Source organism: Balaenoptera borealis (assembly GCF_965194805.1).
Source record: "Balaenoptera borealis genome assembly, chromosome: 16".
Taxonomy (NCBI): domain Eukaryota; kingdom Metazoa; phylum Chordata; class Mammalia; order Artiodactyla; family Balaenopteridae; genus Balaenoptera; species Balaenoptera borealis.
Window position 1 is genome coordinate 52104312 of NC_138872.1, and position 12986 is coordinate 52117297.

At 54.7% G+C, this 12986-nt stretch overlaps 1 protein-coding gene across 11 annotated transcripts; it reads left to right on the plus strand.

Annotated features, from left to right (window-relative positions):
- The first annotated feature begins 1482 nt into the window (after positions 1-1482).
- On the plus strand, positions 1483-12206 carry TBC1D24 (TBC1 domain family member 24). 11 transcript variants are annotated; one of them, XR_014235835.1, is made up of 9 exons: positions 1483-2529; positions 3114-3131; positions 3589-3747; positions 4908-4971; positions 6037-6132; positions 6429-6651; positions 7097-7267; positions 7981-8338; positions 11650-12206. XR_014235835.1 is itself a non-coding variant. In XM_082360718.1 (8 exons), the coding sequence occupies exons 1-7, from the start codon at positions 1565-1567 to the stop codon at positions 7249-7251; spliced, it is 1680 nt and encodes a 559-aa protein (XP_082216844.1). In that variant the 5' UTR covers positions 1483-1564; the 3' UTR covers positions 7252-7267; positions 7981-12206. The 11 variants fall into 11 exon arrangements, 8 of the variants coding, with proteins under 8 accessions (XP_082216844.1, XP_082216847.1, XP_082216846.1 ...); XR_014235837.1 differs by having other exon boundaries at positions 7981-9171; positions 11650-11872; XR_014235836.1 differs by lacking the exons at positions 7097-7267; positions 7981-8338 and having other exon boundaries at positions 11650-11791; positions 11904-12206.
- The last annotated feature ends 780 nt before the right edge of the window (positions 12207-12986 follow it).

Consider the following 12986-nt stretch of genomic DNA (forward strand, 5'->3'; position numbering starts at 1 on the left):
GTCTTGCCGTCCACATGCAGCCAGAGACTCTCAAATAGCACATTTTATCCTTTTTTTTTTTTTTTTTATGTCTGCACGAATCTCAATAGTTGCCCATAATGGAGAAACAGCACCAAATCCCCCAGTACTTCTGGTTCATTTGGTTCCAGAAATGTCTAATTTTGAAGCTGTGACACCTTCCATTTATTTCTCAGCCCTCATGTCTACTCCCCACCACTGAGTCTTCTCTGGAATACCTGCCTGAAACTTAGCTGTTATTTTTAGAAAGTTAAGAGCTGGCCTCCAAATTCCAAGCCAGGGGTCCTGGGACAGAGTAGGTGTGTGTCTTCCTCATGATACACGGCTGGTTAAAGGCCTGAAGCCTTTGAGAACTGAAACGCAGCATCTGTTGACTTCATGGAGTCTTCTTGACTAGCTGCTCCTTTTACAAGGCCCACAGGCTGCAGGGTGAAGTGTGGGGGCCCGGTGGGCCACCCACCCCCGAGCAGAGAGTTGTTTACAGTAGAGTCAGCCTCTCGAAGTCCTTTCTCATAACCCATAATCTCATGATCCAGAATCTATGTGACCTCCTCCAGTATCTTCATAAGCCCCATGGAAAGAAGTCATCCTCCAGAGTTGGTAGTGAATTCTCAGAATGTCCACTTATCTTAAATGGAAACCCTACTGATACTTTATAGAAAGACTAAAACAGGACTTCCCTGGTGGTGCAGTGGTTAAGAATCCGCCTGCCAATGCAGGGGACACGGGTTCGAGCCCTGGTCCGGGAAGATCCCACATGCTGCAGAGCAACTAAGCCTGTGCGCCACAACTACTGAGCCTGCACTCTAGAGCCCGTGAGCCACAGCTACTGAGCCCACATGCCACAACTACTGAAGCCTGCGTGCCTAGAGCCCGTGCTCCGCAACAAGAGAAGCCACCACGATGAGAAGCCCCCGCACCGCAACGAAGAGTAGCCCCTGCTCGCTGCAACTAGAGATAGCCCACGCACAGCAACAAAGACCCAAAACAGCCAAAAATAAAAATTAATTAATTAATTAATTAAAAAATAAAGTATACAATTAAAAAAAAAGACTAAAACAAAAACATGTTTTTTAAAAATGTAAACCTTTATACACGCATACTAAGCATGGTTTTTTTTTTTTAATTAATTTATTTATTTATGGCTGTGTTGGGTCTTCGTTTCTGTGCAAGGGCTTTCTCTAGTTGCGGCAAGTGGGGGCCACTCTTCATCGCGGTGCGCGGGCCTCTCAGTATCGCAGCCTCTCTTGTTGCGGAGCACAGGCTCCAGACGCGTAGGCTCAGCAATTGTGGCTCACGGGCCTAGTCGCTCCGCAGCATGTGGGATCTTCCCAGACCAGGGCTCGAACCCGTGTCCCCTGCATTGGCAGGCAGATTCTCAACCACTGTGCCACCAGGGAAGCCCCCTAAGCATGGTTTTTAATCCTGTAGGGTATGGGATGGCAAACAGGTTAGCAGAGAAGCCTCGGACAGATCGCTGGTGGATTTAGCTGCTCTTCGCCCCCTCCTGGCAGCCCCGGGCCTCCTCCTGGGCACGCCCTGCGCTATGGACTCCCCGGGCTACAACTGCTTTGTGGACAGAGATAAGATGGACGCCACCATCCAGGACCTGGGGCCCAAGGAGCTGAGCTGCACCGAGCTGCAGGAGCTGAAGCAGCTGGCGCGCCAGGGCTACTGGGCCCGCAGCTACACCCTGCGGGGGAAGGTGTACCAGCGCCTGATCCGGGACATCCCCTGCCGCACGGTCACACCAGATGCCAGTGTGTACAGTGACATTGTCAGCAAGATCGTGGGCAAGCACAGCAGTGGTAGCTTGCCCTTGCCCGAGTTTGTGGACAACACGCAGGTGCCCAGCTACTGCCTGAACACACGGGGCGAGGGCGCCGTGCGTAAGATCCTGCTGTGCATCGCCAACCAGTTCCCTGATGTCTCCTTCTGCCCCGCGCTGCCTGCGGTCGTGGCCTTGCTGCTCCACTATAGCATTGACGAGGCCGAGTGCTTCGAGAAGGCCTGCCGCATCCTGGCCTGCAACGACCCCAGCAAGAAGCTAATCGACCAGAGCTTCCTGGCCTTCGAGTCTTCCTGCATGACGTTCGGGGACCTGGTGAACAAGTACTGCCAGGCAGCCCACAAGCTGATGGTGGCCGTTTCAGAGGACGTCCTGCAGGTCTATGCGGACTGGCAGCGCTGGCTGTTTGGGGAGCTGCCCCTCAACTACTTTGCTCGCGTCTTTGACGTCTTCCTGGTGGAGGGTTACAAGGTGCTGTACCGCGTGGCGCTGGCAATCCTCAAATTCTTCCACAAGGTGAGAGCTGGGCAGCCACTGGAGTCAGACAACGTGAAGCAGGACATCCGCACCTTTGTCAAGGACATCGCCAAGACTGTGTCTCCCGAGAAGCTTTTGGAGAAAGCGTTTGCCATCCGCCTCTTTTCTCGGAAGGAGATTCAGCTCCTGCAGATGGCCAACGAGAAAGCTCTGAAGCAGAAGGGCATCACCGTCAAGCAGAAGAGGTAGGCAGGGGCTACCATCAGGGCCCGAGTGGGGCGGGGTTTTGGGGGAATGCATTCTGGGTGCTTGGGGCCTGAGCCTGTCCAGCCAGCCATCCGTGTGTGGATAGAAAGCCACGGGAAAGGAGAAAGCCTTCCTGGCTACAGCCACAGGCTGCTGAGGCAACTGTGGGCGCAGAAGGCATAGGGTCCTGTCCCCGGGTACAGGGGCCATGGCTGAGATGGAAGCTGGATGCTGACCATGGCCGCAGCAGGTCCAGCAGTGAGCCAGGCTGGCCTCCTTGGGTCATTTTAGAGCAGCTCCTGCTCCACCACTCTAGCTCTGGGCTCCCTTGCTGGCCATTCTCGTGGCTGCTGAGCGTGGCCCCCTGCCCTGAGCACAGGCCCCTGGGGAGCAGGCGTGGCAAGGGCCCATGGTGTCCTGATACCTTGGCAGCAGATGCTGTGAGTGTACTCTAGGTGTGGAGGCCTTTCTTGCAGGCCAAAGGCAGGCATATCCTGGGCATCAGTACTTGCAACTAACCTCTCCTTGTCTGTTTTATTTTTCTTCCTGGTCTCCATGTCTGTTGCTTCCTCCTGTTTTTCAGTGTTTCACTTTCTAAAAGGTAGGTCTGGAAACCATGTCTCCACGCCTGGCTTCCCTCTGTCTTCCAGCCTGTCTGCTTGCTCTGGCTCTCAGCGCTGGCTTCAGCAGTGCTGCCTCAGAGCCTGGCCGAAGTTCAGGCCCTGTCTGTCTGCCTGTCGGTGCTTGGCTGGCCAGGAAGCATTGTCTTTCAGAGCTGACTCACTCTCTATCCCTGTTTCTTAGAGAAAAGGTGCTTTTGTCCCCACCCAGGCTAGGCACTCTCCCCTCTGTGTAGCGGGGTGGGAGCGGGACTCCAGGGGGACAGCTCCACCCTGTTTCTTCCTGAGGGCCCCTAGAACCAGGCTCTGACCTGGCTGAACAGGTGAGACATTTCCTCCAGGCTGAGCTCACACAAGAGGCTCTGCACACCTTCAGGGTGGGGGGCGTGGCCAGGGCTGGGGTCGCAGCTGTGCTCTGACCTCTTCCCACTCCCCCAGGCAGTTTGTGCACCTGGCTGTTCACGCGGAGAACTTCCACTCAGAGATCGTCGGCGTGAAGGAGATGAGAGACATCTGGTCATGGGTCCCTGAGCGGTTTGCCCTCTGCCAGCCCCTCTTGCTCTTCTCCTCACTGCAGCACGGGTACAGCCTGACCAGGTAATGCCCAGGAGGCTGGGGAATGCTGGGCCTGCCCTCCCAAGGCCCCAAGGTATGGACTCCAAGGGCCAGACAGTGCAGAAGGGGTGGAGTGAGCTGTGGAGTTGCCCAGCTTCTTCATCCTGTCCCCACTTCTGGGAGGTCATGGTGGGGCTGGAAATGAGCCTTCGAACATGGGCACCTGGACAAGGCCCTGTCTCTTCCTGGGGGGCCCTAGAATTGGGAGCACCTTTTCTGGGCATCTCTCACTCCCAGGCCACCCAAACTTCAGGGGTCATTACAGTACACGCCGTAGCTCCAGGCCCCCACGTAGGTGTTGTGATGACGCGGGAGGCAGAGTTTCCCCCCGGGAGCTTAAAGAACTGTCGGGACAACTTGAGGCGGCCGGCCTTGGTTCACTACTCCTCCACCCTGCTTCATCAGTCCACACGCCAGGTCCACGTTGGCCCTGTGGGCTGTGCCGGGCCCTGTGCAGGCTTCCCCCAGGGCATACTGTCTCCCAGGGTCACTCTGCCAGGCGTGGCCGCCCCCCTAGAGCCTCAGATGGCAGGTGGCTTCTGACCCAAGCTCTGGCTTGGGTCATAGGTGATGCAGTCGGGGCTGGCCCAGCCCACACGGCAGGCACCGGAGCTGTGCTGACCTGGCCCCCACTTCTGTGCAGTGTGGGAGGCCTGCTGAGGGACGGCTAAGCAGGGCCACCAGGGACGCCAGCCAACCCCTGGGCACCTGGTGCTGGCACAGCGGCAGCCTCAGGCCTCCTCCCAGCTTCCGAGGACGTTCCGAGCTTTCCCAGAGCAGGGACCTGTTCCTCTGGTTCTTGCTTCCCCGAAGCACCTGGCACATGGCTCTGTCTGCTGGGGGCCCTCTGCCATGCAGCTTCTCCTCTGTGTCACACCAGGGCAGAGAGTCCTGGGGCCTTTGACCGCTTGGCCTGCGGGCCTCCTGGCCAGGGCTCCATCTTGTCTGAGAAAAGTGCCCGGGCCAAGATGTTACCATCCAAGCCACTGTGCCTGGTCCCTGGGAGAGGAGGACAAGCAGTTTCCAGGTCCATCCACCCCCAGACAGCCTGGGGCAACAGAGGCTGGCTGGAGGTGGCACAGGGAAGGGGTGCAGGTGTAATTGTTACTATCAGGACTGGCATGTGTGGTCTCTGCCCCCAGGTTCTATTTCCAGTGTGAAGGACACGAGCCCACCCTCCTGCTCATCAAGACCACGCAAAAGGAGGTGAGGAGGGACCAGAGGGAGCTTGGGGTCCTGGCGTCTGATGAGCCTGGGGAGTCTGTGCCCCAGAGAGGATGGGTGTTCCCCGATAGCCCCTACCCAGGCTCCCTGGGCTTAGGGGTGCAGAGCAGGGCCCCTCTACAGAGAGCCCTCTACAGAGAGGTGACTCTAGCCTCCCCTAGGACCCCCTTAGTACCCAGAGCCTCCCTGTTTCCCCTTGGGGTCCAGGCCCCCAGCCTGACACAGCCTGGCAGTTTAGAGGAGCTTTGCAGAAATGCCTAGTGAGTGAGGCCTCACCTCCTCCTGCAGTAGTTGGCCAGCGCCAGGTGAGTTGTCTGCCTTCACCTGCCTCCAGCCCCTGACAGGTAGTTCTCAGGGCCTTGTTCTCTGCAGTGCTGTCATCTGGAAAGCATCTAAGATGTCTAGAATAAAGTCAGAGCTCACACGCCCCAATCCTGGGGGTGTCTGCATGAGATAGAGGCTCCTCGTTCAATGGCTCCCAAACCTGCACCTGTGGGAGTTTCAGTTTCTTCACCCTGTTCCAGAGTCTGCATCTGCCTCTCCAGGAGAAGCCCGGGCATCTGTGTTATAGCGGATGACTCTGATTGTCAGATACTTTGGGCAAATCCTGTAGCCACTCAAAGGAGTGACTCTCTAATGGTGAAATCAAGCACTTTGCTGGCTGATGGGAGGGTTGGAAAACGTTTCTTGAGCAGGAGTGCTTCCTGGAAGCTTCCATCTGAGGGGCCTCCCTGGCGCTGATGCCCACAATCAGAGTGTGGGTATGGAGCTTATTCCCATGCTTTAGGGCCCAAGAGGGAAATGAAAATATCCCAAGTAAGCTGATGGCGGCCGAGGCAGCCCCCGTGCATGCTCACTGCCAGCCCCACTCCCTCCAAACTCTTGACTTTCCCTATTACTCTCCAGCCCTGGTCCTCAAGTGTGAGGGGGGCTGTGACCACAACAGCCCCAGCTGTGACTGTACTGTGGCCTCTCAGCAGGTCCTGAGTGAGGGGACGCTCTTGCAGGCAAGCAGGGCACAGCTTCACCCTGGGCCTTTCTCCCCAGGTATGTGGAGCTTACCTGTCAACAGACTGGAGCGAGAGAAACAAGTTTGGAGGCAAGCTGGGCTTCTTTGGTACCGGAGAATGCTTCGTGTTTAGGGTGAGTGGGCCTCCCTGCAGGAGGTCACCCCCACTCACGTGACCCTGTTTACTTCCATCAGAGCTGTTACCCTACAGGCTAACCTCCCCGTCTCCTTCTGGTTTGTGATCATTGGACCGTGAGCTCCATGAGAGCAGGCAGGCCCTCATCTGTGCTGTGCGGCGCCATCTCCCAGCCCCCACTCGGGGCCTCACTCAGGGCACTGATGATGAATTGGGTGGGAAGGGGGGCGGGAAGCGGGCAGGGGCCCTGTGGGCGCCATATGCCAACTCCTCATGCTGCCCTTTTGCCCTCAGCTGCAGCCCGAGGTCCAGCGCTACGAGTGGGTGGTCATCAAACATCCGGAGCTGACCAAGCCTGTGTCCTTGGAGTCTACCACCATTCTGTCCTCGCCCTGCCGCTCTTTGTCCTCAGACCCTGCTGACCGCCTCTCGCCGTTCCTGGCTGCTCGACACTTCAACCTGCCCTCCAAGACGGAGTCCTTGTTCATGGCCGGGGGCAACGACTGCCTCATCATAGGTGGGCGCCTCCCTGCACCTCAGGCTGGGCTCCTGTCTGCCCTTGGTCACTTAGCCTGGGAGGAGGGTACGGGGTCGTGGGTGGCTGAAGCCCCGGGCCAGCCCTTGCTGAGCCAAGTGGTAGGTACCTCACCTGAGGGACAGGCAGAGCCCCTGTGATGGCGGAGGAAGGCAGCGGGATTGTTGGGGGTGGAGCATGCATGCGGGGCAGGCGTGGGGACCTGAGGCTGCATGCTGGGGAAGTGGGCTCACTAGCAGGGTCTCACCAGGAGCCGGGGGACTTTACAGAGTGGAAAGCCAGCCCCGTGGTTTTAGAGAGGCCTCTGGCAGGGCTGCGCAGGGACGGCTCCAAGACTTGCCCTGTCCAAGTGGAGATGCTCAGGAGCAGGAGAGCCCCTTGGGGGCAGCGCTGGACAGCGGGCAGCCACTGACCAAGCATCCCACAGGTGGAGGGGGCGGCCAGGCGCTCTACATCGACGGGGACCTGAACCGGGGCCGCACGGGCCACTGTGACACTTTCAACAACCAGCCCCTCTGCTCTGAGAACTTCCTCATCGCTGCCGTGGAGGCCTGGGGCTTCCAAGACCCTGACACCCAGTGACAGGCGTGAGCTAACGGTGACCGAGCTGCTGCTGTAGGGTGGGGTGGTGGCTGGGCCCCTTCTTCAGGGAGGAGGCAGTGAATGAAGACCGCCACCCCGCCACGTGCGTGGGCACCATCAGGGTGCAGCTGGGCTCTGGTGCTGGGCTGGGCAGTGGTGCCAGGACCTCAGCTGGCCAGGCCTGTCCCTCCTGGCCCTTCTCAGACCTGCCCATACTTGCTACTGTCTCCACCTCGGACTCAGGCCCTGGCTGTCCTCTGTGCAGGCATCCTGTGCCCAAGACTGGAGGGCTTAAGTCTTGCAGCCCCTGAGCCTTGGTTCTGTGGGGTGAGAGGGGTGGGGGAGATGAGACTGGAAAGGCAGAAGGAGCCTGCCCCTCTAGTGTGGGTCCATGGCACCCCCTGCTGGTGCCTGTGAGCATGGCTCCCAAGCAGGCCCTGCGGCCTCCTGCCAGGCCTGCTGCTGGTGGTTCCCTAGGGGTGTGTCGGTCTTGGGAAGACAACAGGCATGCTGGGGACTATTCCTTAGCAGGAGCATCTGCCTGAAACTTCTGACTCAGTTCCCTCCTCCCCATACTGGCCTTCTGGGGGTGCCTCTCAGACAGGAACGGCAGGGTGAAGGCAGGGAGGGCAGGCTGTGTGCAGGGCTTTGGGCCCCTCCCGAGGGAGGGCCGAGGGCCAGTAGGGTGAAGGGCTGCAGGGGACAGTACGTATCCTTGTGTTTCTACAGAGCCTGATGCTTCTGCTGGGCCTCAGTGTGTAGTCACGCCTAAAGAGGCCGCCCAGGGAGGGGCCTTCCGTGACTGACCTCAAACCAGCCAGCATTTCCAGGGGCCTGCCTGGAGAAGCCTGGACCCCTGGAACCTTTTTCAGCCCTCCTCCTCTCCAGCTCGGGCCCTCCTTAGCTCCCCTCCAGTCCTTGCGGCGGCCGCATTTCGCTGCAGTGACGTGGCCCAGTATCCTGTCCAGACCCCTCAGCACGGTGTGCTGGCCTTGTCCAGCCCTACCCATCTCACCTTCATTGTGCTCCACACGCCCTCCCCAGCTCCCTGCCCCCGAGGCACCTTCCTGACGCACCCCTCTGCATGGTACTAGTTCTCCCTCTGTGTCTCTCAGGGCTGTGTGAGCCCTGCAGGGAGTGGCCCTCCCACCCCATGACCTCCCTCAGCTGGTCCTGAGGGCCTGGGCACACCCCTGAGGAAAGAGAGGAGAAGCGGACACCCAAGGGGCTGTGCCGAGGCCATGGCAGCCTGGGCCACAGATGCCAGGGGGTCCTGCCTCTCCATGTCCCCACATGCCACGCCTCTGTCCTCCACACCTTGCTTGCTCTTCCTGTGGGGTGCTCATCCTCCCCTGCCCACCTACTCAGATCCCCCCGAGCCAGGCCGAAGTGATACAGAAGGAAGGACCGGGAACCCTGTGTGGCTTTGGGCAAGCTAGTGAACCTGTCTGGAACTCAGTTTCCCCAACTGTAAAATGGGGCCAGTCATCCTGCTGTGCTGTCCCCACAGGACTGCTGAGAGGCTCTGAGGGGCCAGTGTGAATCCCTGTAGAAGGGAGAGGTGTTGGGAGGTGGTGTCACAGCTTATCCCCACCTCACCAGACCCTGCAGCCCTCGCTGCCCCCTGTCTTCGAGCCCCCACAGCCCTCACCTGTACTTTGGTGTTCATTAAACACGGTCTCGTTACATGAACTCCAGGGATCCCGAGTCTGGTTTCTTCAATTAGGGGGACCTCCCGGGCCTACCCGCCCCTAGGCATGCCACCGAACGGGATGCAGCCTCCTGCTTGTCAGTGTTCTATCACGGGAACGTCAAAGGCCTTTTAAAAGCACAGCCTTTCAGAAGCAGCTGAAGGCATACCTGAGCGCTATTTGCATGGCCCCCTCTGTAAACTTCCTGAACTGGGGTGTTCTTTTTCTGGTGAGTAAGTCCAGAGGGTTCTCTGTGGCTGCCCCAAGGGCCCCCAGAGGTCTGGCCCAGGGAGGGTGACTGCTGATTAGTCACGATTTCTGTATCATGAGATCTTCATGTGTGCATGCAAAATATTCAGTTTCTTTGAATTTCACATCTTCTCCCTAACTTTTCTGCTAAACTAAAAGGTATGTGGTTATTATCTTTATTTTTTATTCTTACTATTGTCCTTGTTATCTGATATTAGGTGTTAATATTCTCTATTATTTCTTCCTGATTATTACTAGCATTTTATGTTAAAAATGAGCCAAAGTTTTATGGATTTGCATAATGAATTATTTGTTTTTCTAGAAACATTTGAAAATTTATTTTAAAAACAAAAAATTAGGGACTTCCCTGGTGGCACAGTGGTTCAGAATCCACCTGCCAATGCAGGGGACACGGGTTCGATCCCTGGTCTGGGAAGATCCCACATGCTGTGGAGCAACTAAGCCCGTGTGCCACAACTACTGAGCCTGCGCTATAGAGCTGCAAGCCACAACTATTGAAGCCTGCGCACCTAGAGCCCGTGCTCCGCAACAAGAGAAGCCACCACAATGAGAAGCCCACGCACTGCAACGAAGAGTAGCCCCCGCTCACCGCAACTGCAGAAAGCCCACGCGCAGCAACGAAGACCCACCACAGCCAAAAATTAATTAATTAATTTTAAAAAATTTTAAAAAGAAAAAGAAAAACAAAAAATTGAACATAGATTAAACCAGTTCATTATCAAAGTGGACTGTATGCATTTAAGGCTTTAGAAGATCAGTTTTTCAAAAATAATTTGTAATACAAGAGTAAGTCATTTGTACTTTATGAGTTTTTCAGTTTTAATTATTGAATTAAAATAAGTATTTTGGACTTCCCTGGTGGCACAGTGGTTAAGAATCCACCTGCCAATGCAGGGGACACGGGTTCAAGCCCTGGTCCGGGAAGATCCCACATGCCGCGGAGCAACTAAGCCCGTGCGCCACAACTACTGAGCCTGCGCTCTAGGGCCCGCGAGCCACAGCTACTGAGCCTGTGTGCCACAACTACCAAAGCCCGCGTGCCTAGAGCCCGTGCTCCACAACAAGAGAAGCAACCACAATGAGAAGCCCGCGCACCGCCACGAAGAGTAGCCCCCGCTCGCCACAACTAGAGAAAGCCTGCACACAGCAACAATGAAGACCCAATGCAGCCATAAATAAATAAATAAAATTTAAAAAAATAAGTATTTCAATTTTTCCTATTTTTATAAGTTCCATGCTTATTATTTTTTTCAGGTTTTCAGGGCAACTTGTTTTAGAAAATTCTGAAGATTTCACAAGACCTTCAGATTTCTTTTATCTATTTCCTGAAGCCACAGAGCCTTTGTAATAGTCTCCTTACATATTTTATGTTTAGTAGATTCAGTTTTTGTCACTTTATTTTGAAATAATTTTTGATTTACAGAAGAGTTTCACGGATGGTATAGGGCTCCCACAACCCCTCCCCACCCTCCCTCAGTGTTAACAGTGCGTGTTTATCAAACCTAAGAAATGACCATTAGTACGATGCTGGAAACTTAAACTACAGTCTGTGTTTAGATTCCCTCAGTTTTTCTATAGTTGTTTTTGTTCCAGGAACAGATTTAATTTTTATAACTGTTTACTTCCCCACATTTTAATTGAATCCTGAATGTCATCAAGTTCACATGACTAACACCGGTCAAAAAAAAATTGCCATAATTAGGCCGTACAGCGACTGCATCAAATATGTATTCCTATATCTCAACAGTCCTCCCCCAACTGTCATGTTTGCACAGAGAAGTCGCCAAATGAGGCAGGAGTGCCAGGCACACCTCGCAGGTGCTTCACCCTACGATGTCAAGTTAGGCAGAAAGAAAAGCGTTTGCATGTTTAAAAATAACCTGTTGTAAAACAAAGAATTTATGATCTTCGTTATATACGTGTCAGACTGCTCGAAGTTAGGTGCAGTGTCATGTGACTCATGTCTGGAGCTGAAATGCCTCCCACGTGTGCAGACCCACTCATTTCACCCGACCGCGTGGAATTTATCAACACTGCACTTGGCGACCAAGGAAGCAAAGTCAGTGGACACACTCACACAGACACTGACCCATGATGTGACATGGGACACGCCAACTAACAAAAGCTTCCGCCTTAGACCGCTAAAGCCCAGGTGTGGCTGCTCAGTTAGGTTCCCCATTAGATGCGCCCCTGGTTGCAGGGAGCCTGCAGGTCTGATCTTGTCCAGTGATATGGTTGACAATGTGGTGAAGCTAGCTCAATCCAAGCTATCCCCGCCCCTGTTTTTATCTTCACACAAAGATACAGGAGCAAACCCCTGTTCTATTTCACCCTGAAGTGCGTTGACTGGCAAAGAACACGTTTTGTCAAAAGTTTACAAGCTAAAGATCGAAGAGAAGAGCTGTGTGAATAATTTTACCTTCTTGTTCTTGTCTAGGATGGTTATTGGCTGAAAAATGGATTACTGGACTGACACTTTGGAGCATTTAAATGAATGTAAAAAAAAATTCTGAGGACCCTGTGGAAATACGTGTAGTGAGCGAATGTGTAACTTTGAAGCAAAATCTAACTTTGGAAAAGTAAGTGATTTAGTGATATGTTTGGTCAGTGTTAATTTTGAGTTCTAAATAAAATGAATGAGAACAAATGGATCAACATCACTGTGAAGTATTTGATGTGAAAATGTTTCAGTGGGATGGGAATTCCTGAAGGAACCACTGGACATGAATTTGAGGGACTGCATTAGCTGATCATGATCAACGGGGAGAAGTTTCTTCATTCCAGAGATAGATCCTCTGCTGCCTCTGGTGCCAACCAAGTCTTCCCCTGATGGATTTTGTCTACTGTTGTTCACGGCGCCCGGCATGTGGACGTGCTCCGTAAACATGAGGAATGGCCATCAGAAAATGTCGCCCAAACTTCTCCGTCCAGAATTGCAAGGATCCCTGTCCGTGTAAAACTCAGTGTCAAAAAAGTCATGCTCATTCAAAATAAGCATATTCTATCTGGAAGTTTATAGAAGTCACTATGAATGTTTTTTCTAATCCCTTGCATTTTAGTTGGGTGTGCGTATACAACAAACACGTAAGACCTATTTTCTCTGCCACGTGCACATGCCCGTCCTTCAGTTCCTCCCAGGGCCGGCGGATCGCCAGCGGCCCTCCCATCCTGCTGGCAGCCATGGCGGCTCTGTCCCGCTCTTGCCTTCTGTTCCTCTTCCCCACACTGGCGGCTGGACACTCACTCCTGCTGCTCCCCCTTCCTTCGGCGTTGCCTTCCAAGACCTGCGTCTTCCCGTCATCCCTTTCCTGCTGCCACCCTCAGATGGCCTGGCCCAGGTCCCAGAAATCCTGGGCTGGTAGGGGAAGAGAGGCTTGGCCCCAGTGTTGCCAGCTCTCTGGCACCAGCTGTTTCAGTTCCTCTTCTGGACCGAGAGCCTGGGCCTCTGGACCATTTCCCATCCATCAGTGGGCTGCGTGCCCCTGCCCCAGTACCCCTCCCCTGTTGGCCTGTGAGAGCAGGAGCCCCCCCATGGTCCTGCCCATGCTGGTGTCCATCGGACAGTTCTGGACGGGGATGGCTGTGCACCTGTCTCACGTGGCAGTGTGTGTTCCTGGGGCCTGCGGTTGGAGATGCCCCAACATTCCCTGCAGTCCCTTCTTTTTTCTTTTTTTTTAATTTATTTATTTATTATATTTTATTTTTGGCTGTGTTGGGTCTTCATTTCTGTGTGAGGGCTTTCTCCAGTTGCGGCGAGCGGGGGCCACTCTTCAT